This window comes from Thecamonas trahens, assembly GCF_000142905.1.
Source record: "Thecamonas trahens ATCC 50062 unplaced genomic scaffold supercont1.21, whole genome shotgun sequence".
Taxonomy (NCBI): domain Eukaryota; order Apusomonadida; family Apusomonadidae; genus Thecamonas; species Thecamonas trahens.
The window spans coordinates 411,203-433,680 of NW_013657659.1; the positions used below are offsets into that span (position 1 = coordinate 411,203).

At 64.4% G+C, this 22,478-nt stretch overlaps 7 protein-coding genes across 7 annotated transcripts; 4 read left to right on the plus strand and 3 right to left on the minus strand.

Moving 5' to 3' along the window:
• Positions 1-55: 55 nt before the first annotated feature.
• AMSG_05162 (uncharacterized protein) lies at positions 56-1,570 on the plus strand (the record flags this gene model as incomplete). The annotated part of the gene is made up of 2 exons (XM_013902748.1): positions 56-170; positions 320-1,570. The coding sequence occupies exons 1-2, from the start codon at positions 81-83 to the stop codon at positions 1,568-1,570; spliced, it is 1,341 nt and encodes a 446-aa protein (XP_013758202.1). The 5' UTR covers positions 56-80.
• A 2,039-nt stretch (positions 1,571-3,609) lies between these two features.
• On the plus strand, positions 3,610-5,519 carry AMSG_05164 (uncharacterized protein). Its single transcript, XM_013902749.1, has 2 exons — positions 3,610-5,202; positions 5,331-5,519. The coding sequence occupies exons 1-2, from the start codon at positions 3,655-3,657 to the stop codon at positions 5,382-5,384; spliced, it is 1,602 nt and encodes a 533-aa protein (XP_013758203.1). The 5' UTR covers positions 3,610-3,654; the 3' UTR covers positions 5,385-5,519.
• A 399-nt stretch (positions 5,520-5,918) lies between these two features.
• AMSG_05165 (inositol 5-phosphatase) lies at positions 5,919-11,147 on the minus strand (the record flags this gene model as incomplete). Its single annotated transcript, XM_013902750.1, has 3 exons — positions 5,919-6,330; positions 6,872-9,440; positions 10,181-11,147. The coding sequence occupies 3 exons, from the start codon at positions 11,145-11,147 to the stop codon at positions 5,919-5,921; spliced, it is 3,948 nt and encodes a 1,315-aa protein (XP_013758204.1).
• Positions 11,148-11,776: 629 nt separating this feature from the next.
• Positions 11,777-13,483, plus strand: AMSG_05166 (uncharacterized protein; the record flags this gene model as incomplete). The annotated part of the gene is made up of 3 exons (XM_013902751.1): positions 11,777-11,923; positions 12,125-13,371; positions 13,477-13,483. 3 exons carry the CDS (start codon positions 11,777-11,779, stop codon positions 13,481-13,483), a joined length of 1,401 nt encoding a protein of 466 aa, XP_013758205.1.
• A 49-nt stretch (positions 13,484-13,532) lies between these two features.
• On the minus strand, positions 13,533-15,748 carry AMSG_05167 (AGC/AKT protein kinase). Its single transcript, XM_013902752.1, has 3 exons — positions 15,647-15,748; positions 15,111-15,140; positions 13,533-14,898 (listed from the first exon to the last, which is right to left on the minus strand). Exons 1-3 carry the CDS (start codon positions 15,681-15,683, stop codon positions 13,580-13,582), a joined length of 1,386 nt encoding a protein of 461 aa, XP_013758206.1. The 5' UTR covers positions 15,684-15,748; the 3' UTR covers positions 13,533-13,579.
• Positions 15,749-15,899: 151 nt separating this feature from the next.
• Positions 15,900-18,575, plus strand: AMSG_05168 (uncharacterized protein; the record flags this gene model as incomplete). Its single annotated transcript, XM_013902753.1, has 2 exons — positions 15,900-16,578; positions 16,813-18,575. 2 exons carry the CDS (start codon positions 15,900-15,902, stop codon positions 18,498-18,500), a joined length of 2,367 nt encoding a protein of 788 aa, XP_013758207.1. The 3' UTR covers positions 18,501-18,575.
• Positions 18,576-18,661: 86 nt separating this feature from the next.
• On the minus strand, positions 18,662-22,382 carry AMSG_11856 (uncharacterized protein; the record flags this gene model as incomplete). The annotated part of the gene is made up of 3 exons (XM_013902781.1): positions 20,460-22,382; positions 20,004-20,121; positions 18,662-19,714 (listed from the first exon to the last, which is right to left on the minus strand). The coding sequence occupies exons 1-3, from the start codon at positions 22,331-22,333 to the stop codon at positions 18,662-18,664; spliced, it is 3,045 nt and encodes a 1,014-aa protein (XP_013758235.1). The 5' UTR covers positions 22,334-22,382.
• Between the last annotated feature and the right edge of the window lie 96 nt (positions 22,383-22,478).

Here is a 22,478-nt window from a genome sequence, read left to right on the forward strand (position 1 = left end):
GAGGGGGTAGGGGTAGTGGCGGCGGGCAGCGAGTGCGGCGAGAGCAAGACGTATCTCGCAACAAGACAGACCTGACTGGCATGCCTTGGATCGAGGTGGTGGTGCGGGCTCCTGGTCTCCCTCCAGGTGTAGCAGACTCTGCGCAGGTGTTTGTAGCCAACACCAAGACGGTATGAGTGGCAGAGGAGGGGTGGGGTGGGGGGGGGGGAGGGGGGGCGACATGGGGCGACATGGAGCGACATGGGGCGACATGGGGCGACATGGGGCGACATGGCTGACACAGGGCGTACATGGGGGGGGATGGCCGCTTGGTGTCCAGGTCAACGAGCAGCTTGGGGATATCGCATGTGGACTGGTGGCGGGCGGGACGGGAGGTGGCGAGGCTGCGACGGCAAGGGGAAGGAAGAGCAAGGCAACGCCGGAGGAACTGGTGGCGGCAGTGCTGGAGAGCTGCGAGTTATGGCATGGCATGGAGGAGGATGGTGCGGCGGTGCCAGCTTGGATCAAGGGCTCAAAGTTGGTGACAAGGCAGATCAATGGCAATCGTTGTCCGTATCAGATCCCGCTCCGCCCGGGCGCACGGCTGGTCTTTGCAGAGCCAGCAGGCGCAGCAGCTAGCGCCGGCAAGGGCAAGGCTAGCATGAGGGAGGATGACAAGCTCTCCGAGCCGCTGTCGGATGATGACTTGGAGGAGGCGCCGCGGCAATCGATGGACGAGGGCGCCGGGCAAAGTGAAGCGGCGCGGCGGACAAATCCCTACAAGCGGCGGCGACAGCGACGGTGCGTCGGATGCGCACGGACGGTGCACGGCTTTGACAAACGAGTCGAGGTGGCCGGTGCCCGCGGCGAGCAGTGGCTCTTCCATCCGCAGTGCTTCACCTGCTCGGTCTGCTTTGTGGTCCTCGACGCCGGCTCGCCCGCGACGTGGGTGCTCGATGCCGAGACCGGCAAGATTGTGTGCATCGGGCGCGAGGCGGCACACGTGGAGCTGCCGCGCAAGGTTGCGGCGCGGAGCACTGAAGCAGCGGTTGCGACGTGCACCAAGTGCAAGGCGCCGGTCTTTCGTTTTGAGCAGGCAGTGGTTGGCGCCGACGACGAGTGCGGCTTGTGCCAGGCTGTGGGAGTGGCGAGCAAGCTGGAGCTCGCGGATGGGGCAGCAGTGGCGCATGCGCGGTGCTGCGTGTGTCGGCTTTGCGCGCGGCCGCTGGAGTTTGGCGCCGACGGGCAAATGGCGTGCGGAGTCGAGTGCGATGTGGCGGCTGCGGCCGGCGAGGAGGCGCGAGCGGCAGCGGCCGCGCACAACTCGGCCGCGAGCAAGTGTCCCGAGTGCCGGCGGCCGGTCTTTGGCTTTGACGCGGCCGTAGAGCTCCGCGGAGCGTGCAAGGTGTGGAACCGGCAGACACAGCGTGAGAGCGGACTGCAGGCTGTGGCGATCCACGTGGCGTGCTTTACCTGCCGCGAGTGCTTCAAGCCGCTTCCTGTGGGCAGCAACGGTGTGGTGGAGGCGGCGCATCGCGACGACGTAACGTGCGCGGGGTGTGTGGAGCGGCGGGAGACAAAGACCAGATGAAGGCGGTTTATGTGTGGGGCCGGACAATTACGAGAGGGTGCCAAACTTGTTCGAAGTGCGGAGGCGGAGGTGAGCCGGGCGGGTGTCGACCCAGCCGCCGGCGGAGCGAGCGGGCATAGCGGCACCGCCGCGGCGGCGGCGGCCACTGCCGACGACAGAAAAGCCGTCGTTAATGTCGGCTTGGATGTCGACGTCCTTGGCGGCGGCGAGGGTGGGGAAGGCGGCGGTGGAGAGCTCGGTCTCCGACTCTGCAGGAGCGGCCGGGGTGGCCCAGCCAGTCTTGCGGACCGGGGCGGCAGCCTCTTCCACCTCGTCAGTGTCAGCCTCGGGAGCATCGATGGGGGCATCCATAGGATGGAGAGTGATGTCGTCGTCGACGACATCCTCCTCGACCTCCTCTGCAGCCTCTGCGGCGAGGGTGGAGAAACCGACGACGGAACGCGAGCTGGCGTGGACGACCGGCCCGGTGTTCTCATCAGGCTCCTCAACCCAGCCAGCAGAGGAGATGAGCTCCTCAGCACGAGCGTTGGCTTCCAGAGCCACAGCAGCCTGTGCGTCCATCTCCACCTCCTCCTCCATGGCAATGGCCGAGGCGGCAGCAAGGTTGATCTTCACGGGCTTGAACTTCTTCCCGGTCGCCTTCTTGGCAAAGAACGAGCTGAGCTTGGTCTTGTTGTCGGACATGGTATCCAGTCTGGTCAGTCTTGAGTAACAAAGGTAGTAGACGGTGCCGTTACGGCGGGGTAGCGGTACGAGGGGGGGACGGGGGGAGAGGGGGTGGGGGGGGGTGGGCGAGAAAAGGGTCGCAAAGAGCCTTTGAATAATCTCACCAAAAGTGTGAGAAGAGCGAGCAGGGGTTCGGCTTGGGTATGGGCAAGATAATAGCCGAAGGAGGAGGGGGGATGAGGTGGGTGACGGGGAGGGTGGCAGAAACGCCCGGACGGTCCGACTGGTGCTAAGCTTGGTCTTGAAGCTGCCTTTGGTGGGGTGTTGTCGCCTCTCGACGTGTCTGCCTCGGCCACATGGGATCACCGTCACGATCAACATCGGTGGCAATCGTGATCGTGATCGTGATCGTGATCTTGTTATCGGTGCTGGCAACCGGGTGCTGAGAAGGGAGGAGAGGGGGGGGGGCATATATATATTTATATATATGTATACTAGCCGGTACTACGTCATGTCTCCGACCATTGCTGCCACCTTGAGCCCGCACAAGCCCGCACAATGCCTTTGACAGCTTGTACGTGTTGTTTTGGAGTTGTGGTGGGTGTGCCTGAGATGTGCTCTGGTGGCCGACGCTCACCGCTGCTGAGCACACATCATCAACATGTGGCACAGGTAAACGTGGCACAGGTACACGTGGCCCAGGTACGCCTGCTGTCCTCGTCATACCATTTCAAGACCGACATCGAGAAGGAGTCATCCGGCCAGTCGACCGATGATCTCCCGGAAGGAACCACACCCCGTCTCGCCACACTCGATGGCATCGGTATGGTCCGCATCAAGTCATTCGACGGAGAGATTCGTTGAGAAGGCGCGCCAACTCGTCTCCGGTCGCCCCGCGCCAGGCACAGCCATTACCCCACATCCGAACGATATATAGAGCGAGAGCACCAGAGATAGAGAGAGAGAGGAAGAGAGTGTGTGTGTGTCACACCAAGACCAAGTCTACGTACTCGCCACCACCGCCACCAACCACCCCTGCTGCACCAGCCCACCCCGGCCTCTCCCCCCCCCCCCCTCCCGTATCCCAGGGGGAACAGACATCGGCTGGCAGGGACGACATCATCCACCCACACAGCCAGCAACTGGAAGAAGTCGAGACGGTGCTGGAAATTGCGCAGATCGCACAGTCATCGGCTTTGTACTTGCGTCGTCTTTCGCTTCTCCGTGGCGTGGTCAGACCCGTGGCGCCAGGTGGTGCTGCTCTGGTACTCGGCGTTGGCTGGTGACACAGCTGCTGACAGATACCGCACGGCGCAGCAAGAGGTGCAACGACAAGCACAAGGCTCATACTCGCTGACAGAAGGGGACATCGGCTCGCTGAGAGGAGAAGACAGTTGCTGAGCTGAAATCGTTCGGCCATGTCGTCTTTCTCATCGCTCTCGCCGCTCTCGGCCTACCCGCCGAGTCAGACAGAGAGTCCGTACGCGAGGGATGGAGGGCGTGGATTCCATCGGGGCTCTGGCGAGGAAGCGCGGCACTGGCAGCGTGACGAGTATGGGTACGACGGCGGCCACCGTTGCGGCGCGTCGGTGGCAAGCGCAGCATCGGGCACAAGCTACGGCGACTCGTTCCGCCGCCGCCAGATCCACTCGCGCGCCAACTCGATCGAGTCCAATCGTTCGGTCATGTCCGCCAGAACAGAGTCCGGTCGGACCTCGCGAGAGATGTACCGCGAGGCAGCCGAGCGTCGCCGCCGAGCCGCGCGCCGGAAGCAGGCCGCGCGCCGCAAGGCTATGGCCGAGGAGCGGGCGCTGCTCGAGGAGCGTCGCGCGCGTAAGGAGGCGTACTACGTCGGCAACGTGTCGATGGCATCCGCAGCGTCGCGGCACGATGCGTCGATGCGGTCCCAGGCTTCCCAGGCGTCGACAGCGTCGCGGCCGCACTCGCGCGTCCTCTCACGGCGAGCGTCGTCGCGGACGTGGTCACGAGCACCGTCGCGCGCCCGCTCCCGCGACGGCTCCATCCCGGCCTGGAACGCCCGGCAAGGCTCCCAGCTTGCTGACGCCTACGCCGACGACGCCATGATTAGCCAGCTGCTGGCCATGCCGTCGTCGTCGCGCCCGTCGTCGCGCGCCTCGTCATTGGCGTCGGCGCCGTCGGTCGCCATCCCATCCCGCCGTGGCCCACTGAGGGCCCCGCGCCGGGCCAACGCGCTGTCAGCGCTCATCGGCGACGGCCACGCATCGCCCAAGGCCTCGCCCAAGCGGTACGCTGGCTACCGATCCGACTCGTCGTCGGATGAGAGCGGCGACAACGGGTCTGCTGGCATGCCGTCGGTCTGCGCACCCAGCCCGCGCCTCGCGCCGCGATACTCGCAACCACGCGAGACCGCGGCCGAGCCGCAGCTCCACCGCGAGCACGACAGCGGTGGTTACGCCAGCAGAGGGCAGGCGCATCGCGGCGGGGCTGGGCGTCCAAGTTCCGCCACCGCGCGTGCTGCCGCGCTCGACCGGCTGCGAGAGAAGGAGCGCCGGCGGTCGCTGGCCAAGGTCTCGGCCGACCAGTTCAAGGTGCCAGAGCGGCGGCCGGCACCGGCCGCACCACCGCGAGTCGTCTCCGAGTTCAAGGCTTCGCAACTCGCCGAGCAGTACTTTACCCGCCACGAGCCGATGGTGCCCGAGCTTCAGGACAAGGTCGGCCTTGCAGCCCGGCCTTCGACCGCCGAGCTCGCCGCCAAGATGCAGGGCTACGACAGAAGCGAGGTGCAGAAGCTCGCTCGCCGCGCCAGTGCGCAGCCGCGGTCCATCGTCCGTGCCGCAGGCACCCTCCGCGGCATCGTGCCCGAGACCGAGCTCTCACACGAGGAGGAGCGCATCCTCAAGTCGATTGCGCGTCTCAATCTTGAGCTCGAGAAGGCCCGCGCCGAGGGCAGCCGCACCGAGAGCGCTCGCGGCTCCGAGGCCCCGGTCGACTCGCGCCAGCACCCGCGCCAGCGCCCGCGCCAGCTGCGACGCCCTCGCGCCACCGCCCGCCGCCCACGTAACTCGCCGCTGCCCGGCCCGCTTCCGCCGACCCGTGCTGACTCTGCGACCAGCTCGCAGCGATTCGAGTCGCCGCGGCTGGCGTCGCCGGCGCTGTCGTCGGCTAGGTCGTCGGGTGCGCCATCGCGGGCCTCGTCGCACCGCCCCTCGCGCGCGCGTTCTGCGCGATCCCTGACATCCGCCGCGTCGTCGCGGTCGACAGCATCGTCAACATCGTCGTACGCAGCGCGGATGATGCGCCGCAAAAAGGTCGGCGTCGCTGCGGCGTCGGGCCTCCCGCAGCGCGGCATTCGCCGCGGCGGTTCACGCTGGCGGGTGCCGTCGGTCTCGGACGCTCGCGTCTCGGCCGCTCGAGCGTCGGGCGCTCCGGCCCGCACGCTCCCGCCAATGCCGACCGCCGCAGCCGAGCTCTCGCGGGCCTCGCCGCGGCACAAGCCCATCATCAAGCCGCGCCACCGCCCTCCACGCCGCATGCCGCCAGCTATGGCCTCTCCCGAGCCGGCGGTGCCATCGCCGGCCCGCCCACTCCTGTCGTCGTCCGACGACGACTCGCCGCTTCCGCCGCCGGCAGACAAGCCAGCCGTTGTCCACGTCCGCGAGTCAAAGCGTTCGTTGGTGGCTCGGCTGTTCGGCAACGCCGGCTAGGCCTTGTCCTCAGCCTGAGCTTCGGCCTTGGCCTTGGCCTGCCGCTCGATGCGGGCTTTGAGCGCCTCGAGCGTCGACTCGAGCTCGTTGGCGTGGTCGGCCACATACTCCAGCGCATCGGCTCCGTCCAGCTTTCGCAGCTCCTTGCCCTTGGCCTTCAGAATGGCCTCGAGCGTGCCAGGCGGGGCGCCGGACCCGCCGGCGTCGGTCCAGCCGAGGTTGTCGGCGACGAGATGGTGCGACTGGCAGCCATCGCAGCGGACGAGCACCACACCATGGTGGTAGGCATGCCTGGAAAAGGTCTTGGCCGACCGTGTCTCACACACATCGCAGGTAAAGACCATCATCAGCGTCCCGTCAGGGTCATCCACCGCCCCGCCGTCGCCGCTCCCGCCAGCCAGCGACGAGCTGAGCCGAGCCGCCCGCCGCCAAGTCGCCGCAGCCCCGCCGGCCGCCACCACACCCACATTCGCCTGCCGCAGCATCCTCTGCATCCCGCTCACCACCCGAGCGCCAAGAATACGCAGCATGACTCGCTCGACCCAAGTGTGTACGCGTCAACTGTTGACGCTGGCAGGCCAATCTCCTGGTCGCTGGCGGTCGAGTCGGGCCGACGAGACACGAGCGAGGGATCCAATTTGTCGCGCCGGCAGGGAGGACTGGAAGTAGCCTAGTGTGAGCATGTAGATAGCAAGGCAAACGGATTTTTGTGATCACGTTAAAGGTAGTGGGTTGAGGCTGTTGGCGGGAGAAGAAAGAGATCAAAGGTCCTGGGCAGGTTTTGCAGGTGGGAAAGTGCGTGACGGAGGGTGGCGGAAAGAGAGGAGCGAAAATCGGAGATCACGCTGCGTTGGCATAGTAAACATGGCCAGACATGCTGGTGGGGGGCAGAAGCAACCAGGTCAGACGAGAGGCGGCGGCTTTATCGAGCTCATAACGTGCAGGCTACGGATCGCGAGGAGTAAGCGAAGGAGTGCGGGCGCCACCGCGGATGTTGAGAGCGATGGAGCCAGAGATTGAGCCGGTGACCAGACCGCCCTTGAGCAGGCGGAGCGAGAACGGGGCATCGGGCGCGGTTTCGTCGTCGTCAGGGAGGCGGATGTGCGGGCCGAGCGGGAGTTTGGCCTCACCGCGGGAGGTGCCGGATTTTGCGTCGATGACGGCGAGGATGATGGACTGCTTGGCGATAAAGTCGGGCTCTGAGAGCGAGGGCCGGAGGAGCGGCAGCGAGTCGCCGTCCCAGTGCGGCTCCCATGACTTTTTGACGACCGACGAGCGAAGGCCGAGCGAGTGCGAGCCCGGGAGGAAGGGAGCCCAGACGGCGAGGAACGAGTCACCCGGCTTGGCCTTTGAGGCCGGCTGGACGAGGGAGACCGAGATGTCTGAGAGGAGGAGGGCGCAAGGGAGGGCGACGCGGTCCCAGTGCTCGGGACGGTAGGGGACCTGGACCGAGACGGTGAAGAGGGCAGAGACCGGGGCGTGGTCCGAGGTCATGATGGACTTGCAGTCGGTAAAGTAGACGAGGTCGGGCTGGTACGTCGGAGACTCGCACTTCCACATGATGCGGTCGCACCAGGCTGGGATGCGCGGGTGTTTGCCGGCGGCGTACGTCCTTGTGTTGCGAGCGTACTTGTAGGTGCAGGGAAAGTCAAGCGTGGCTTCAGTAAAGCCGACAAAGGCGGCGTCTGCGGCGATCTGGGCCTGGAGCTGGTCGTTGGCAAAGAGGACGTCCCACGAGCGGAGGAGGTTGAACTCGATGACAGCATCGCGTGGGAGTTCGATGCGGTAGTTGAGGTCGCCGCACCAAAAGACGTAGTCAGCGACGTTTGTGATGTCAAACTCCTTGTTGGTACCAAGGCGGAGGCCTGCGACGATGTTGGCGTAGTCTGCGTTGCGCTCGGCAATCTTGGACTGGTGCGCGGCAAGGTGGGCGCCGATGAAGCAGAACGAGGTCTCGAAAAAGTTGAACGAGACAGCAACGCCGCCCTTGTTGCCTGCCACGTTGGCAATGCCTGTGGCGACCTTGGAGAACTCGACGTCCATGATCTTGTTGTAGTGGCAGGAGCGGACGGCGACGACAAGGCGAATCTCCCACAGCGAGTGCTTGCAAAGGACGACATATCCGGGGCCCAGCGCCTCTTGGACGTAGTCGTACCAGTGGTCGCGCGTCTCGCAGGGGATTTTCTTGCCGTGGGCGTCGAGTGGGACGTACTTGCACTCTTGGACGCAAAAGGCGTACATGTCGTGCTCGCCGGTCGGTAGGTAGTCGCCGAGCGAGTCGGGTGGTGGCGCATTGCCCATGTTCCACGAGCCGACCCAGACCGAGAGCGGGAACGAGAGCTGGCCAATCTTATTGCCAGCGTCAATGTGGGTGGCCCAAAGGGTCTCGTACACAAGGTCGCGCCACGACGGTGAGAGGCAGAGGACGGTGTACGTCGGCGTCTTGCCCTCAAACACAATGTAGAGCTTGTTGGCGTCGGACTTGCACTTTTCGAACCGCCACACGTCGGCGGCGCGGAGCTCCTTTCGCTTCTCGCCCTTGCGGCGGGTCTGGATGATGGCAAACGATTGCCGCTTGATGTTGACCTCGAGGACCCGCGGCTTAAAGCCCTTGAAAAAGCCCGAGCCCTTGAGGACGTACACGTCAAAACGCTGGATCGACTTGGCCTCGGTCCGCCGGACTCGGGTCTCGGCGAGCGGCACGACCGGCGAGGCGTCGGCGGCAGCGGCGGCGGCCTCGGCGGCGGCCTTGCTCTCGGCGGCAGCGACTGAGCCGGCCCGCGACGCCCGCCGTTTTGGCCGCAGCGTCATTGACTTGTTGTCCATGGTGGCAAAGGTCATGAGTTCGACCGACTGCAACGACTCCCAATCGGCGTACGACGGCATGGCCACCTCCTTGGGCGGCGACGAGGTGCTGGTTGACGGTGCGAGTCCGGACGAGCCGGCCGAGACAAGCGTCGGCTTAGGCGGCCCGTTGTCCGACTCGCTCCCGTTGTCCGGCCGGCTGGCGGCTGCGGAAGGCGAGCTGGGCTCCGAGACCGAGACCTCGCCCGAGTACGAGCTGATGGAGCCGTCATCACCAGCGGTGCACCCGTCCGACTTTGAGTCCGAGTCCGAGTCCGAGCTTGAACTGCCGCTCACCCGCTCATTCTGCGAGCGGGAGCGAGAGCGCGAGTGCATCTCATCCGAAGTCGAGCCCATCGACTCGGGGTCGCCGGTTGGGTAGCGGATGCGGTCGATCTTTTTCTTGTGCTTCTTCCGGCCGCTGCTGCTCCGGGTGGCGCCACTGCCACCAACCTGACGCGGCGAGACAATCCGCCCAGTTGTGGGCCTTTCGGACGAACGGGTGTTTGTCGCTAGATGCAGATAGTACACCGATCCGTCAGCATCCTGCAGCGAGACCCACTCATCGCGATTCGACGACACATCCGCAGCCTCTGGTGAGAGAATGCCCTCAGTCCCGTAGTCTGGCGAGACCGATCCACGTCGAATGCGGGAGTTTGCCTGAGGCGGCTCGACTGCGTGCGGAAGAGGATGTGAGTTGGTGGAGGGGGGAGGGGGGGGACGGGGGGGGGGGGGTGTGGTGGTTGATCAGCGGGCGATCGATCAGCGGGCGATCGATCAGCGGGCGATCGATCAGAGGCAGGCAAGGCGGACGTACGGTAGGCGAGGTCGGAGAGGGTATCCTCCGAGTCTGTGGCGTGTGGGGTGGCGTATGCAGAGGAGGTTGGAGTTGTGGCCAGCGGGGTGAGGCAGTCGGTGGTGGTGGTTGTGGTGGTGGGGTTGGCGGCGTTTGCGGCGTTGGCGAGGTCGGCGGTGGGAGTGGTGCGAGTGGTGGGAGAGCCAGGCGGAGTGACAGCCGAGACAGAGACCAAAGGGTTGGAAGCGAGGGAAGCGAGTTGGGAAGGAGAGGAAGTGGAAGAGGCTGCAGAAGTAGTGGAAGTGGTGGTGGATGAGGAAGAACCGGATGTCTCTCCATCAGTCGAAGTACTGCTTCCGGAACTGGTGCTGCTCTCAGAGTCGGAGAAATCAACAGACGCAAGCCGCTGCATGGCTGGCACCACACGCTTTCCGGCGACGAGTGCTTGTTGCTCAGGACACGGGTCTCATCAGGCGGTGACGATGAGGCGAGGATGGCCGGCTGTGTTTGCCCCCATCCCACATGCCTCGGCCTGATCGTTCCGCTTCTCGCCCTCTACACCGCTTTCTGTGCCGATGGCGGGCGTGTGCGAGCTGTACTGTCTTTGCTATGCTACACTGCTCCAGTGAAGAGTGTCCTGATAGAGAGTGGTGGCCATGTGGCGAAGCCTGCGCTTGGCAATGTTGGAGCGGACAAGGCGGGTGGTCTGATCGTCGAGGACGGTGGTCAGCCGCGGAGTGGCCGGGAACGGGCCGATACCCCATGTGGTGCGGGCTTCAACTCGTGCACGAGCCCGATCAAAGGCAACATTGTTGACGGCAACACGCTCTTCGCGGGCAAGGATCTTGAGCTCGACGGCGCGCTTCTTGTTGACCACCCGGCGTCGGGAATCCAGACGTGAACGTGCGGCCCGGGCCTCCTTGGCCAGCCTTGCGCGGTCGCGGCGGAAGACGGCCCGGGCCTGCGCAAGTGCAGCCTGGCGGAGCCGCATCTTGCGGGCAACCTGGGTGTCTGCCACCCGGCGGACCGGCGAGCGCATCAGTGCGACGTCCGGCGGCAGCGGGATCATGGGCAGCGGCGAGGTTGCTGGGCGTGGAGCCGACGGGGCGTGCGGGGACTGTGGGCCCTGTGGGCCCTGTGGCGGATGCACAGCGAGCGAGCCTGTCTTCGACGCCATCCGCAGCGACGCCGATGCAGCTCGCAGTCGCCGCCGTCTCAACCGCTGCGCCACGGCCGCCAGGCGCTGCTCCTCTGCAGCGGCCTCGGCCTTGACCCGGGCCCGCTCAGCCTCGACCTCCTTCTCCACCTTGCGCCGCTTGGCATCAAAAGCTCTCCGAGTCTCCAGCGCCTTGATCCGCAGCTCCTCTTGTGCCGCTCGCGCCGCCTTGAGCTCATCCCTCGGCGGGGCATGGACCATCTCCAGCACACACTCGGAGCCAACCGCACGGGCATGGATCTCTTCCGGATGGGCATCCTTTGCATGGCTCTCGTCGGCATCGGTCATAAAGGTAGCCCGAGTAGCAGAGCCACTCTCGCCAGCGCCTTCCGGTGTCCTGCCAGGGCCAGTTTCGGCCATGGCCATCATGGTTCGGTTGGTTCTTGTCCGTGCTCTCGCGGCAGCTGCGGCCGTCATGGTCTCTGCCAGACGAGCCGCCCGTGGCGAAGGGAAAGCAAAGCGGCTGTCATGCGCCCTTGTTCGCCTTCCTCCCATCCTTCCTCGCTCCTTCTTTCCGCTGTTCCTGCTCTCCGCCGCCCACTCCCGGCCGTGGTCTGCGTCAAGTGCTCTCCCTGCTGCTTCAAACTGCCTGCCGCAGCGGAGTCGGTTGTGGCTGCTGCTGCTGCGGGCATGGTGATGGAGCGATAGGGCGATGGGGCGATGGGGCGATGGGGCGATGGGGCGATGGGGCGATGGGGCGATGGGGCGATGGGGCGATGGGGCGATGGGCGATGGGGCGATGGGGTGATACAGCTCCGGTCAGTTGCGGCCATCAACTCGGCTGTCGTCTGGGCATGGCACTGTTCGCCAGTGGCGTGGTGGCCGGGACAGGAGGAAGTGGCTGGGAGAGGGACAGCGACACGGCACACACCTCTTTGTCGAGGGTACACAACCAAGCCCAGGGAGGTGGACAGGTGGACAGGTGGACAGGTGGACAGGTGGACAGGCTGGCTGGCAGGGTTGGGAGCAGGTGGGCCATGGCGCAACTGGTAGAGGTGATGGAGCATGGCTCCGGCATGGGTATGGGCATGGTCGAAAAGCAGGTACAACGGGACGAGGGGACAAAGCGGAAGGTGCCTACGGCAGTCTCTCATCCGGACATTGGCCGGGATGGTGGCCTTGGCTCGGTTGCCCACCGCGGGGGCGTGGCGGGCGATCAGCACGGCGCGCTCGCCGCTGGCGACTCTCTGGGTGCCGTGAGCGCAAACCCGTCCCGGGCTCAATCTGCTTGCACGCCGCACTCCCGGCCGCTGGCTGTTGCCGGCGCCGCTACAGTGTCGACAACATTGGCACGCGCGCTGGGTGATGAGGCCGTTGGCAAGAGTGATGCGGGAGCGAGTGTGAAGCGTGATCGTCCGACGTCGGCGCCTGTCCACCGACGCGGTGCCGAGGGCGAGTTGGTGGCGGCAGCAGCTGCTGCTGGGCTTGCGGGCCTGGTGTTTGAGTATGATCTCGGCCCCGAGTTTGAGCCGCGGGAAAAGGTGCCGTCGCGGTTTGCGGTGACTCGCGATCGGGTGGAGGCTGAGCTTCGCGCACGCGCCCCCGAAGCCCACATGCCGGTCCTTCCCGACGGCCGACGGCGGCGACTGGCGTCGGCGGCATCGCGCCGGATGCTGGCCCGCTCGTCGCGCGCGCGCGCCCGCAAGCCGTTTCTCGCCCGAATGATGGACGACGTCGCACGTGCAAGAGCCGCGGCAAGCTTGCCCAGGCCGCCGCCGCCGGCCGCGGCGCCTGCCACGCTCCTTCACCAGCAGCTGGCTGCGGCGCGCGAGGCGGCGGCCCTGCCGACACAAAGCATCGAGTCTGAGACCTCGCGCCGAGTTCGCAAGCGACTTGAGCAGGCCGAGCGGCAGCAAAGGCGGCGGGAGGCTCGGGTCCGCACGCAGCTCAAGAACATCGCCCGGCAGCACGAGCTCATCCGCCGCGAGCTAGAGGAGGAGCGAGCTGCCGCGCGGATTCAGCGCCAAGACGAAGAGACTGCTCGCGCCACACGGCGGGCAAAACGGCGCGAGTCGGCCGGTGAGCGCAAGCAGCGACTTGCCCGGCAGCGTGCGCGCGATATGGCGGCTCGCTCGCGGCGGCTGGCCCGGATCCGCGAGGAAAAGGCCCGTGCGCGCGAGCTAGCCCGACGCGACGCCGAGGAGCAGCAGGCCAAGAGAAGAGCGCGCGTGGCAGAGGCTGACGCGCAGCGAGCAGCACGATCGATCACGCTTGCCAGGGAGCAGGAGGCAGTGGTCCGCAGGCGCGAGGAGGCCCAGCTCCGCCGGATGCAGGCCATTGCAGCGTCACGCGCCCGCGAGGAGGCCCGGTCGAGAGCCGCCGCCGACAGGCGCGCTCGCAAACATGCCGCGACCGAGACCCGCATCCGGCAAGCCGAGCTCGCGCGGCTCCACATTCAAGAGCAAGTGGACCAGCGTCGGTCTGAGTTTGGCCTCGGCGTCGGCTCGCGGTTCTTCGACTATCTCGTCGAGGAGTCGCTTCGCGAGAGCCTGGCCGGGCCCGGGCCCGCGAAGGGCGGTGGCGAGGGTGGCGGAGACGGCGAGAGCGGCAGCAGCGAGCAGGCCGATGGCGATGCAGGCGTCACTGCGGCGCTGTCGCCGCGGCCGCATTCGACGCCACGGCCGCCAAGCAGGCCACGGCCGAAAAGTTCGGGCGGGCGGCGACCGAGGCGGCGGCGAGCATTGAGCGGTGCGGGCAGGGCATGAGAAGTGGTTCATTTCTCGGACGAAGGAAGGTAGGTGCGAGTGGTATGGGCGAGTGGCTGGATGTGAGTGGCTGTGTGAGTGGCTGTGCACTGTACACTAGCGGAGCGCCGAGTCGGCCTGATAGGTAAAGCCCTCAAAGGCGCCCTTGGCGGCGTCGGCGAGCGCGCCAGACGGCTCAACATACGAATCGACGACGGGCATGTCAGTAAAGGTGGGATCAAAGAGCGACGAGTCATCCTCACCCTTGACGTCGGGGGTCCAGGGCGGAGTGATGTTCTTTGCGACGAGCTTGGTCCAGTTGATGTTGGCAAAGTATGGGTGCGACTTGATGGCCTCGCCGCCGCCGTCGCCAGCGCCGAGGCGGTTGGCAGGCGTGCGGTCGAGGAGCTTGCGGATAAAGTCCTGCGTGACGTCCGGGATGTCGTCAGGGAAGACCAGGTCCGAGTACAGGATCTTGCGGTACATCGTGTTGGTGTCGTTGGAGTAGAACGGCGGGAGGCCGGTGAGCATTTCAAAGAGGAGGACGCCAAGCGACCACCAGTCGACTTCCTTCCCGTAGCCCTCGCCCTTGAGGATCTCGGGCGCGAGGTACTCTGCGGTGCCGCAGAACGTCGAGGTGGTGTCGCCCTCGGCCATGTTCTCCTTGACCAGGCCAAAGTCGGTGATGCACAGGTGGCCGTCATTGGCGATGAGGATGTTCTCGGGCTTGAGGTCGCGGTAGACGACGTCGAGGGCGTGCAGGTAGTCGAGGGCGAGCGTGAGCTCGGCAGCGTAGAACTGGCAGCGAGCAGGCGCAAACTTGACTTCGTTCTGCAGATGGAAAAAGAGCTCGCCGCCGTTGACGTAGTCGAGGATGAGGTAGAGCTTAGTGTCGGTCTGGAACGAGAACTTGAGGCCGACAATAAATGGATGGTTGACCTGGCCGAGGACCCGCTGCTCGGCTCGGGTGTGCTCGACCTCGTCGCGCGCGATGATGACCTCCTTGTTGAGTGTCTTCATCGCGTACAGGTTGCCAGTATCCTTCTTGCGCACCAGCATGACCTTGCCAAACGAGCCTTTGCCCAGGACCTTGAGCAGGTCAAACGCGTCGACCGAGAGTTTGGCGTCGCCCGCCGGCTGGCAGGTGTACTCGACTGCAAGGTGCACAGAGCCCTTGACCTTGTCCTTCCACTGCTGCGGGATGAGCTTGAACCACTGCTTGTGCTCGCGCCCGGCCTCCAGGCTCGACAGCCGGATCTTGACATGACCGAGGAACGTCTTGGTGCTCTTGTCCCACACCGAGACCTGCAGCTCGCCCACCGACGACGTCACGTCAAACTTGAACGACGCGTTCCAGCTCGGGTTGGTTGCATCGTCCGACGCCTTTGTCTTCACCTTTTGCTTGTCGTACGTCAGCTTGCAGTACGGCCGCCAATCTGTGCCCACCTCCCCCAGCGCATTCCCAGCATCGACCGACATCGATCAGCATCAGTAACCCAATGAGTGCATTTCATAGCATGGCGTAACATTCCGCTTACCCCCCCTCAACACACACACTTGCCCTTCCACCCCCCCTCCCCCCCCCCCCTCCCTCCCCCCCTCAGCCCCTCCCTCTCACTCCCTCTCGCTCCACCGCTAGCAAACCTACCTCCGGGCTTGAGTTCCTTTGCACCGAGGACTGCCACCCATCGATTTCTCCAGTGAGTATGTCCATCTATACAGAAACATGTATGATTGTGTACGCGTGTATGTATGCGTGTGTGTGCGTGTGCGTGTGTGTGTGTGGGGGGGGGTAGGGGGGAGGGGAAGGAGTGGGGGGAGACATGGCTATTCCGTGGAACTCATTTCTTGGCGGCCTGGACGAGGGGGGGCAATCAGAGTATATGTGGATGGGGGGGAGGGATAGGTGGAAGAAGAAGATGTGCCTTGTGCTTCTTGTATGTGTGTGTGTGTGTGCATGTGTGCGTGTGTTTGTGTGTGTGGAGGAGGTCCCTGGAGGGAGCTTGGCTGTGGTGGAGGCATGGGCGGGTGCGAGGGGGTCACGGGTGTTGGTGGGTCGATCAGAACCAAAAAAGGGCTTCATTGCCAGGTGTGGTCACCATGGTCATGGGCATGGGTATGGACATGGGATGGAGGATGGAGACGGTGGAGGGTGGATATGGTTTGGTATGGGCTGAGGCTTACTCTTGACAGACAGAATGCCGATGTCGGAAGCTGCCATGGTTGGATGGTACTCGCGATGGCTCGGAGGAGGGCCGAGGTGACGACGAGTGTGGCCGTCTGTCGTGTGCCGTGCAGTGTTTGCAATGAATACCAGCATTCATCGGTCTATTCATCCAGGTATTCAATTCGGTATTCCCTTTCGGGGCTATGAATACCCACATGTGCGACTTTGCCCGGACTTGACGCCAGAATCTACACCGCTCTCAGCACTACCATGACCGGCGATGTGCTGCGCAACTTGCGTGTTCGCAGTCAAAGCAAGTCAAGCGTGTACTGGTCGGTGGTTTACGAAGATGAAGGTGGCGAGGATGGCAAGTTTCGATGCATGCTGTGTGGCGTGCAGGTCACCGCCTCGCATGGTAAGACCTCCAACATCGCCAACCACATGAAGCTTCAGCACCGCAGCCTCATCCAGCGGCTTGCTAAGGCAGTCGGCCCTGAGACCTCGTCCCAGCCATCCATCACGCAGTCACTTGGGACGCTGTCCGGCAAGTCACTAGCGGCTCGCAAGAGGGCAACGGCGCCTGCAGCCGTCAAGTTCGTCCTGAGCTCGCACTCGCCGTTCCGCATCATGGACAACCCCGACATGCACGCCATGGTGGCGGCGGCATCGCGCCTCTCTGTTGAGCAAATCAAGCAAGTACTTCCATCTGCGTACCAGGTAGCCGGACCTGGCCTTGATGCGTTGTTTGAGCGCTGCCGCCAGTCCGTCGTCAACCTGACAAAGTCCGGACCTGTCGTGCTGTATGTCGACGAGTGGACGTCCAAGGCGACACACAAGTCATTTCTCGGCATGTGCGCCTCCTTCTACAATAATGATGGAGAGCGTGTAACCGTTCCGGTTGCTTTTCGTGCCCTCACGCCTGAGACTATGCTCGCGATCCAGGAGACTGGTTTGGATAGCGAGCCATCATCAGGCGCCGTAGCAGCGGAAGCACTGGATCACCTGTCTACCAATGCGGCCACACTGGCCAGTATGGTGAAGGAATGCACGGATCGGATGGGACTGGAGTGGGGCCGTGTTTGCGGCGTGGCGACTGACACTACGTCGGTCATGCCGTGCATGGCGCGTGAGCTTGGTCTGCCTTGGTTTCCCTGCCTATCCCACCGCATCAACCTCATCGCAGGCAAGGTCATCCGCCACCTCGGCTCGGTCGCCGAGCCCTGCCCTGAGCTCATCATGCAGGACAACATGCTCGACCTAGTCGGAGACAAGCTTGTGGACAACTTTTCGGACACGGAGGGGGATGACGTAGGTAGCGACACCGAGCCAATGGAGGCTAACTCGAGCGATCCAACGCCAGGTCCGTTCAGCGGAGCCGACTTGTCGGCGCCCGCACCAGTTGCGCCAGTGGCCAAGCGCAAGAACCCCGGTGCTACCAACGATGACGTCCCCCTCGACGATTTGTTGCTCTCAGACCTGCCCAATGCCCCTCTCGATGGTCGCCCGGATCCTCTGTCGAAGGCTCGTCGCATTGTGGCCCTCGTTCAGCGCTCGTCTAAGGTCAAGCGCTACCTCGACCATATCATTGACAAGAAGGAGCACTTGGAACAGGAGGAGTACAACATCGAGGTCTCCAAGTACAAAGGGCTAGTGCAGGGCGGATTGGCGCACAAGGTCGCCCCTCCTATCATGCCACGTCGTCGTCCGCGGTCGCTGCGCCCATCTGTCGTCACCCGCTGGGGGTCGACTGTTGCCATGCTCAATCGCATGCTCGACATGCGCGAGGACATTGACGAGCTCTGCTCCATGCCGGAGGTCTCGGTCGAGAAGCTTTCGGACGACGACTGGGCGCAGCTCAAGCTCGCGTACCCAGTCCTCAGCATGATCGACATGGCCTCCACCAGATCGCAGAGGGAGGATAATCGGCCCTCGGATGCGATTGTGACGATGCTGCATATGCGCTCCGGCATGCAAGAGATTATCTCAGTCCAGGCGTCTGGCGCGGGCACAGCCGCTTTGAAGGCAATCGGAAGCGAGCTCAAGTACTTTGCCGAGCAAGACACATCGCTATTCGCTTTCCTCATTGACCCCGAGGTCACCCATGAGCAACTGCGAGAGTTTTATGGCTGCTACGCCAAGGCATTGTACGGCGACAGAACGACAGATACCTTGATCCAGCGCGTTCGCCGCGACGTGTGGGGCCGCTTTGCGAGCAAGATTGCGGTTGCATTCCATGACCAGCTTGCGCGCACCGAGAACGAACCTGTCCCGGAAGTGGTGGACATCGCGTTTGCCCCAGATGATGCTCCTCGGCGCGCCTCTGCATCTGCGAACAACATCAGTGCCGGTTCATCAGGTGTGTCCGAGTGCGGGACTGAGTCGTCACGATGTGATGAAGTTGTGGACCTTATTCTGCAAAAGTACAAGCGCCAGCTTGAGGCTACCACCGGTAGTCGCGTTGGGTCCAAGAAGCCGCGCACGGCCTTTGCCCAGCAGGCGAGCAACCGCCCTTCCGCGACTCTGCTAATCGAGAGTTACTCCAAGGCACTTACTCAGGCCATCTTCGACTACAAGAACATCGGTGTAACGATGTCGCCAGACGCGCGCATCCAGCTGATCCCCGCCTTGGCCCGCACTAAGTGCCGCTTCGGTGACGATCAGCGCATCTTCGATCTTATGGAGGCAGCAACGGCGCTCCTTCGTCCGCTGCTGCTCCCCTCTGCTGCAGCTGCGAGCGTGGAACGGCTCAACTCGGTGGGCACAGACATGCTCACTCGTAAGCGCAACCGTCTTGACTCCGAAAGGATCGAGAAGATGGTGCTCACGCGCTGCTGGATCGCTGCCTCCACGAAGCTCGGTATCGACCTGTAGAGGAATATTCATTCCAAAGGTCCAGGTATTCATTCCTGACCAATATTTCGCGAAATTTCAAACACTGGTGCCGTGTGCAAGTGCGTGCGGCGAGCGGCGCGGGGCGCTCGATCGGGCAGAAAAGGTGATGAGGGCGGGGTGGGTCAGGGGAGTAAGGGGGTTTAACGCCAGATCTGGCGGATGCTCATGTTCTCGTTCTCGTTGCGGTGCATGACCTTTGCGACGGCCATGGTAAAGTCCTCCTGGGAGATGTGGATGCGGCGCTCGCGGAGGGCAAACATGCCGGCCTCTGTGACGACGGCCTTTGTCTCTGCGCCCGAAGCGCCGCCGAGAAGCGAAGCGATCTTCTTGAGGTCGATGCCGCGGGTGAGATTCATCTTGCGCGAGTGGATCTTGAGGATGTCGAGGCGTGCGGTCTCGGACGGGTTGGGGAACTCGATCTTGCGGTCGATGCGGCCCGGGCGGAGGAGGGCCGGGTCGAGGATGTCGATGCGGTTTGTGGCCATCAGAACCTTGATGTTCTGCGAGGCCTCAAAGCCGTCAAGCTGGTTGAGTAGCTCGAGCATGGTCCGCTGGACCTCCGAGTCGCCGCGCGAGCCTTCGATGCGCGACGAGCCGATCGAGTCGATCTCATCCATAAAGATGATGGACGGCGCGTGCTCGCGCGCCATGATGAACAGCTCACGGACCATGCGCGAGCCCTCACCGATGTACTTTTGCACCAGCTCCGAGCCCGAGACCCGGATAAAGGTGCACTCGGTGTGGTGGGCGACGGCGCGGGCGAGGAGGGTCTTGCCGGTCCCCGGCGGGCCGAACAACAGCACGCCCTTGGGCTGCGCGATGCCAAGCGCATCAAACAGTTCCGGGTGCTTGATGGGGAGCTCGATGACTTCGCGGATCTGCTTGATCTGCTCGTCGAGCCCGCCGATCATGTCGTACGTTGCGTCGGGCACCTTCTCGACACGCATCAGCGACACAATCGGGTCGACCTTGTTGGGCAGGATCTTGTGGAGCTTGTACGACTCGGACCGGAGCGCAACTCGCGTGTTCGGCTTAATGTCCTTGATGTCCACTCCCTTGTCGAGCTTGACCACGTACTTGCCCTCCGGGTTGACCTTGACCAGCACCCGGTCCTTGCCCATGGCCTTGACCACCTCGCCCACGTACGAACCAGACGTCGAAAGCACCTTCAGCTCCTCGCGCAGCTCACGGACCTGCACTCCCCCACCCTCGTGCAGTAAGTGCTAGCTGTAGCTGCTGAGGAGCCTTGGCCCTGCACAACTGGCATGCCAGGCAAGGCAGTGGCAGCCTTCGATCGGGCGCAAAAAATGGACGGGTCGCCCTGCTGCTTGCTGCTTGGCGCGCCACCTTCCATAGCAGGCAGGGGGCGAACAGGTACAGAGCAGGGGGGAGGGGGGGGGGGGGGGGAGTAGGGGAATAATGGGCTGGAGACTGGGAGTATGGGGAGTAGGGAGGGTGCAGGGGAAGGAGGCGGCACGGTACCTTTGAGTTGAGGTCGTTGCGCTGGGCCTCGAGCCGGCGCAGGTTCTCGGTCTTGTTCCGGACGGTGGCCTCCAGCTTGAGGATGCGGTCAGCGTAGTAGGAACGGAGGCCCTCGTGGCTGCCTGGGGCGGCCGCAGACGACTTTGTCATGCTCTTTGTGTGAGCGGTGACGAGTGTGGGTGGTTGGGTGGTGGTCGAGGTAGGACGTGCGCTGCGGGAGGGCGAGGTCGCTGAGCGGCGGGCGACGGGCGACGGGCGACGGGCGGAGGGTGACGGGCAATGGGTGGCGGGCGGGAATGGAAGGAGGGGCATATCATTCTAATGGTCAGAGTCTGTCAAAAGAAAAGCTCACCATCCGAGTCGGCATCCGCGTCGGGTGGATCGCTGGGCGATGGTGCGGGGTTGGGGTTGGGGTTGGGGGTAGCGGGTGCGGGCGCGGGTGAGGCCGAGCCGGACGACGACCAGTCCGAGTCGGAGAGGGCATCTGCGGGCGCAGCGCGTCGGGTGCCATGCGGGTCCAGCTCGGGCCTAGACTTGGACTTGGACTTGGACTTGGACTTGAGGCTGAACTTGGACTTGGACTTGGACTTGGCCTTGGCCTTGGACTTGGACTTGGACTTGGCCTTGGCTTGAGACTTGGACCTGGCCTTGGACTTGGACTTGGCCTTTGTCTTGGATGCTGATCTGCGTGACGGTGTTGCGCGCGAGGAGCGCGACTTGGACATGTCGGAGCGCGACGAGCGGTGGTGATGGTGGCGAGATGAGCGCGAGCGGGAGTGGCGATGGGCCGACGACGAGGCCGAGGCAGATGCGGAATCCGGGGCAGATGCGGATGCCGAAGCGGATGGCGAGGCGTGGCCTGAGCCTTCGGCCGAAGCCGGGCCAGAGGCATGACCGGCGTGGTCAGCATTGTCGGCGTCTGCGTCGGCGGCAAGGTCGAGGCTCGACGCCGGGCGCGGCGAGGAGACCGGGGTGTGGTCCTCGGCAGCGTTGCCGGCAGTGCCTGCGTCCGAGTTGCACGACGAGAGGAGAGTGGCATCGGAGCCTGCCGGCGAGATGTGTGCGGCAGTGGCGTGAGCGATGCGGGCCTTGCGGGCCTCTTGCTTGGCAGAGAGGCGCGACTGGACGGAGAGCTCGGCGAGCTGCTCAAACATGGCCTCCTGCTTGACGCGGGCGAGGTCAAGCTCGACACGCGCGGTAGAGAGCTCGTTGGCGAGGCGGGCGTTGTTGGCCTGTGTGGCGGAGAGCTCTTCCTCGAGGGCAGCGGCCTTGGCCTCTGCGGCGGCGCGGGCGGTCTCGGAGGCGTCGAGGTCCTCGGTGACCTGCTTGGCGTAGGCCTCGAGTGACTCGAAGCGCGGATCCGGGCCGCGGCGCTTGACGTTGGAGACAAACTCGTACTTGCGCTGCAGCTCGGCGTAGGCTTCGTTCGAGCGGGCGAGCTTTTTCTTGAGCACATGCAGCGTCATCGACATGTTGCGCAGCTTGTTGGGCGAGACTGGGACGGTGGCCGGCCCGTGGTGCTCGTCAAGGAGCTGCTCGGGCGTCGGGGTGCCCGGCGCGTAGCTGACCGACTTGGAGTGGCTCGCCTTGGCAGGCGGAGCCGGGGCCGGGATCGACGCAGCCACCGCCTGCGCCTCCTGTAGCAGCGACTGTAGCTTGCTGACCAGGGCAGCGTGCGCGGCCGAGTCGGTGGCGGAGACCCGCGGCGAGCGGCCCGACGGGCGCGGCATGTCGTCGATCGACAGCAGGCCGGGCGGGGCACCCGAGCCCGTGCCGATGCTGCCTAGCGGCGAGCGCGGCGGGCCGGCGGAGCTTGCACTCTCCTCGCTCTCGCGGCGGGAGCGGGGGAGTTGACTCTCCGAGTTTGTCGAGGCCAGGCTCGCACCGGAGCGCGAGACCGCAACCGAAACCGAGCGCTGACGGCCGTTTGCAGCACGCTCGTTGTGGGCAAGCTTGCGATGGGCAAGATTCCTCGGGTGGGCCTCCGAGTCGAGCTCGGGCACCGAGCCAGAGAGGTCGACGCGGACGAGCGGAGGCTCGCGGCTCGACGTCGAGCCTGTGCTGGCGTTAAAGCGGACGTTGTTTTCGGGAGGGGCGGGAGCAGTTTCAGCAGCAGGCTGCGGCATGGTTGCAACTGCCGGGTCGTACTCGTGGGCGTGGGCGTCGGCGTAGGCAGCCAGAGCTGCCAGGTCGGTGGCGTACGTTGAGGCCAGGTCCTCAAAGGCCACGTGAGGCTGCAACACCTCGCCCGAGCCAAAGGCAAAGCCAGGTGCGCCAATAAAGCCAGAGCCTGTTCTCGGGTCAAAGGGCTCAAAGGCACTGGTGCTCATACCAGGCGTGACCGTTGTTTGGGTGAGTATGAGCGAGAGAGGAGAGCGGTGGTTGGCGGTTGGCTGGCGGTGACTTTGTTGGGGGAGGAGGGGGGGGGTGGGGTGGTCATGATTCCATAAGAGTTTGTTGTTGGTGGGAATGGTG

What these genes read in the sequence shown, in the direction of transcription:
- AMSG_05164 (XM_013902749.1), top strand. Translation starts at nt 3,655, where the DNA reads ATGTCGTCTTTCTCATCGCTCTCGCCGCTCTCGGCCTACCCGCCGAGT. An exon ending in CTCGCGGCTCCGAGGCCCCG is followed by an intron (nt 5,203 to 5,330) that starts GTCGACTCGCGC and finishes CTCTGCGACCAG; the next exon opens with CTCGCAGCGATTCGAGTCGC.
- AMSG_05167 (XM_013902752.1), bottom strand. Translation starts at nt 15,683, where the DNA reads ATGGCAGCTTCCGACATCGGCATTCTGTCTGTCAAGA. An exon ending in CGGCATTCTGTCTGTCAAGA is followed by an intron (nt 15,141 to 15,646) that starts GTAAGCCTCAGC and finishes GATGGGTGGCAG; the next exon opens with TCCTCGGTGCAAAGGAACTC. An exon ending in AAAGGAACTCAAGCCCGGAG is followed by an intron (nt 14,899 to 15,110) that starts GTAGGTTTGCTA and finishes AGGTGGGCACAG; the next exon opens with ATTGGCGGCCGTACTGCAAG.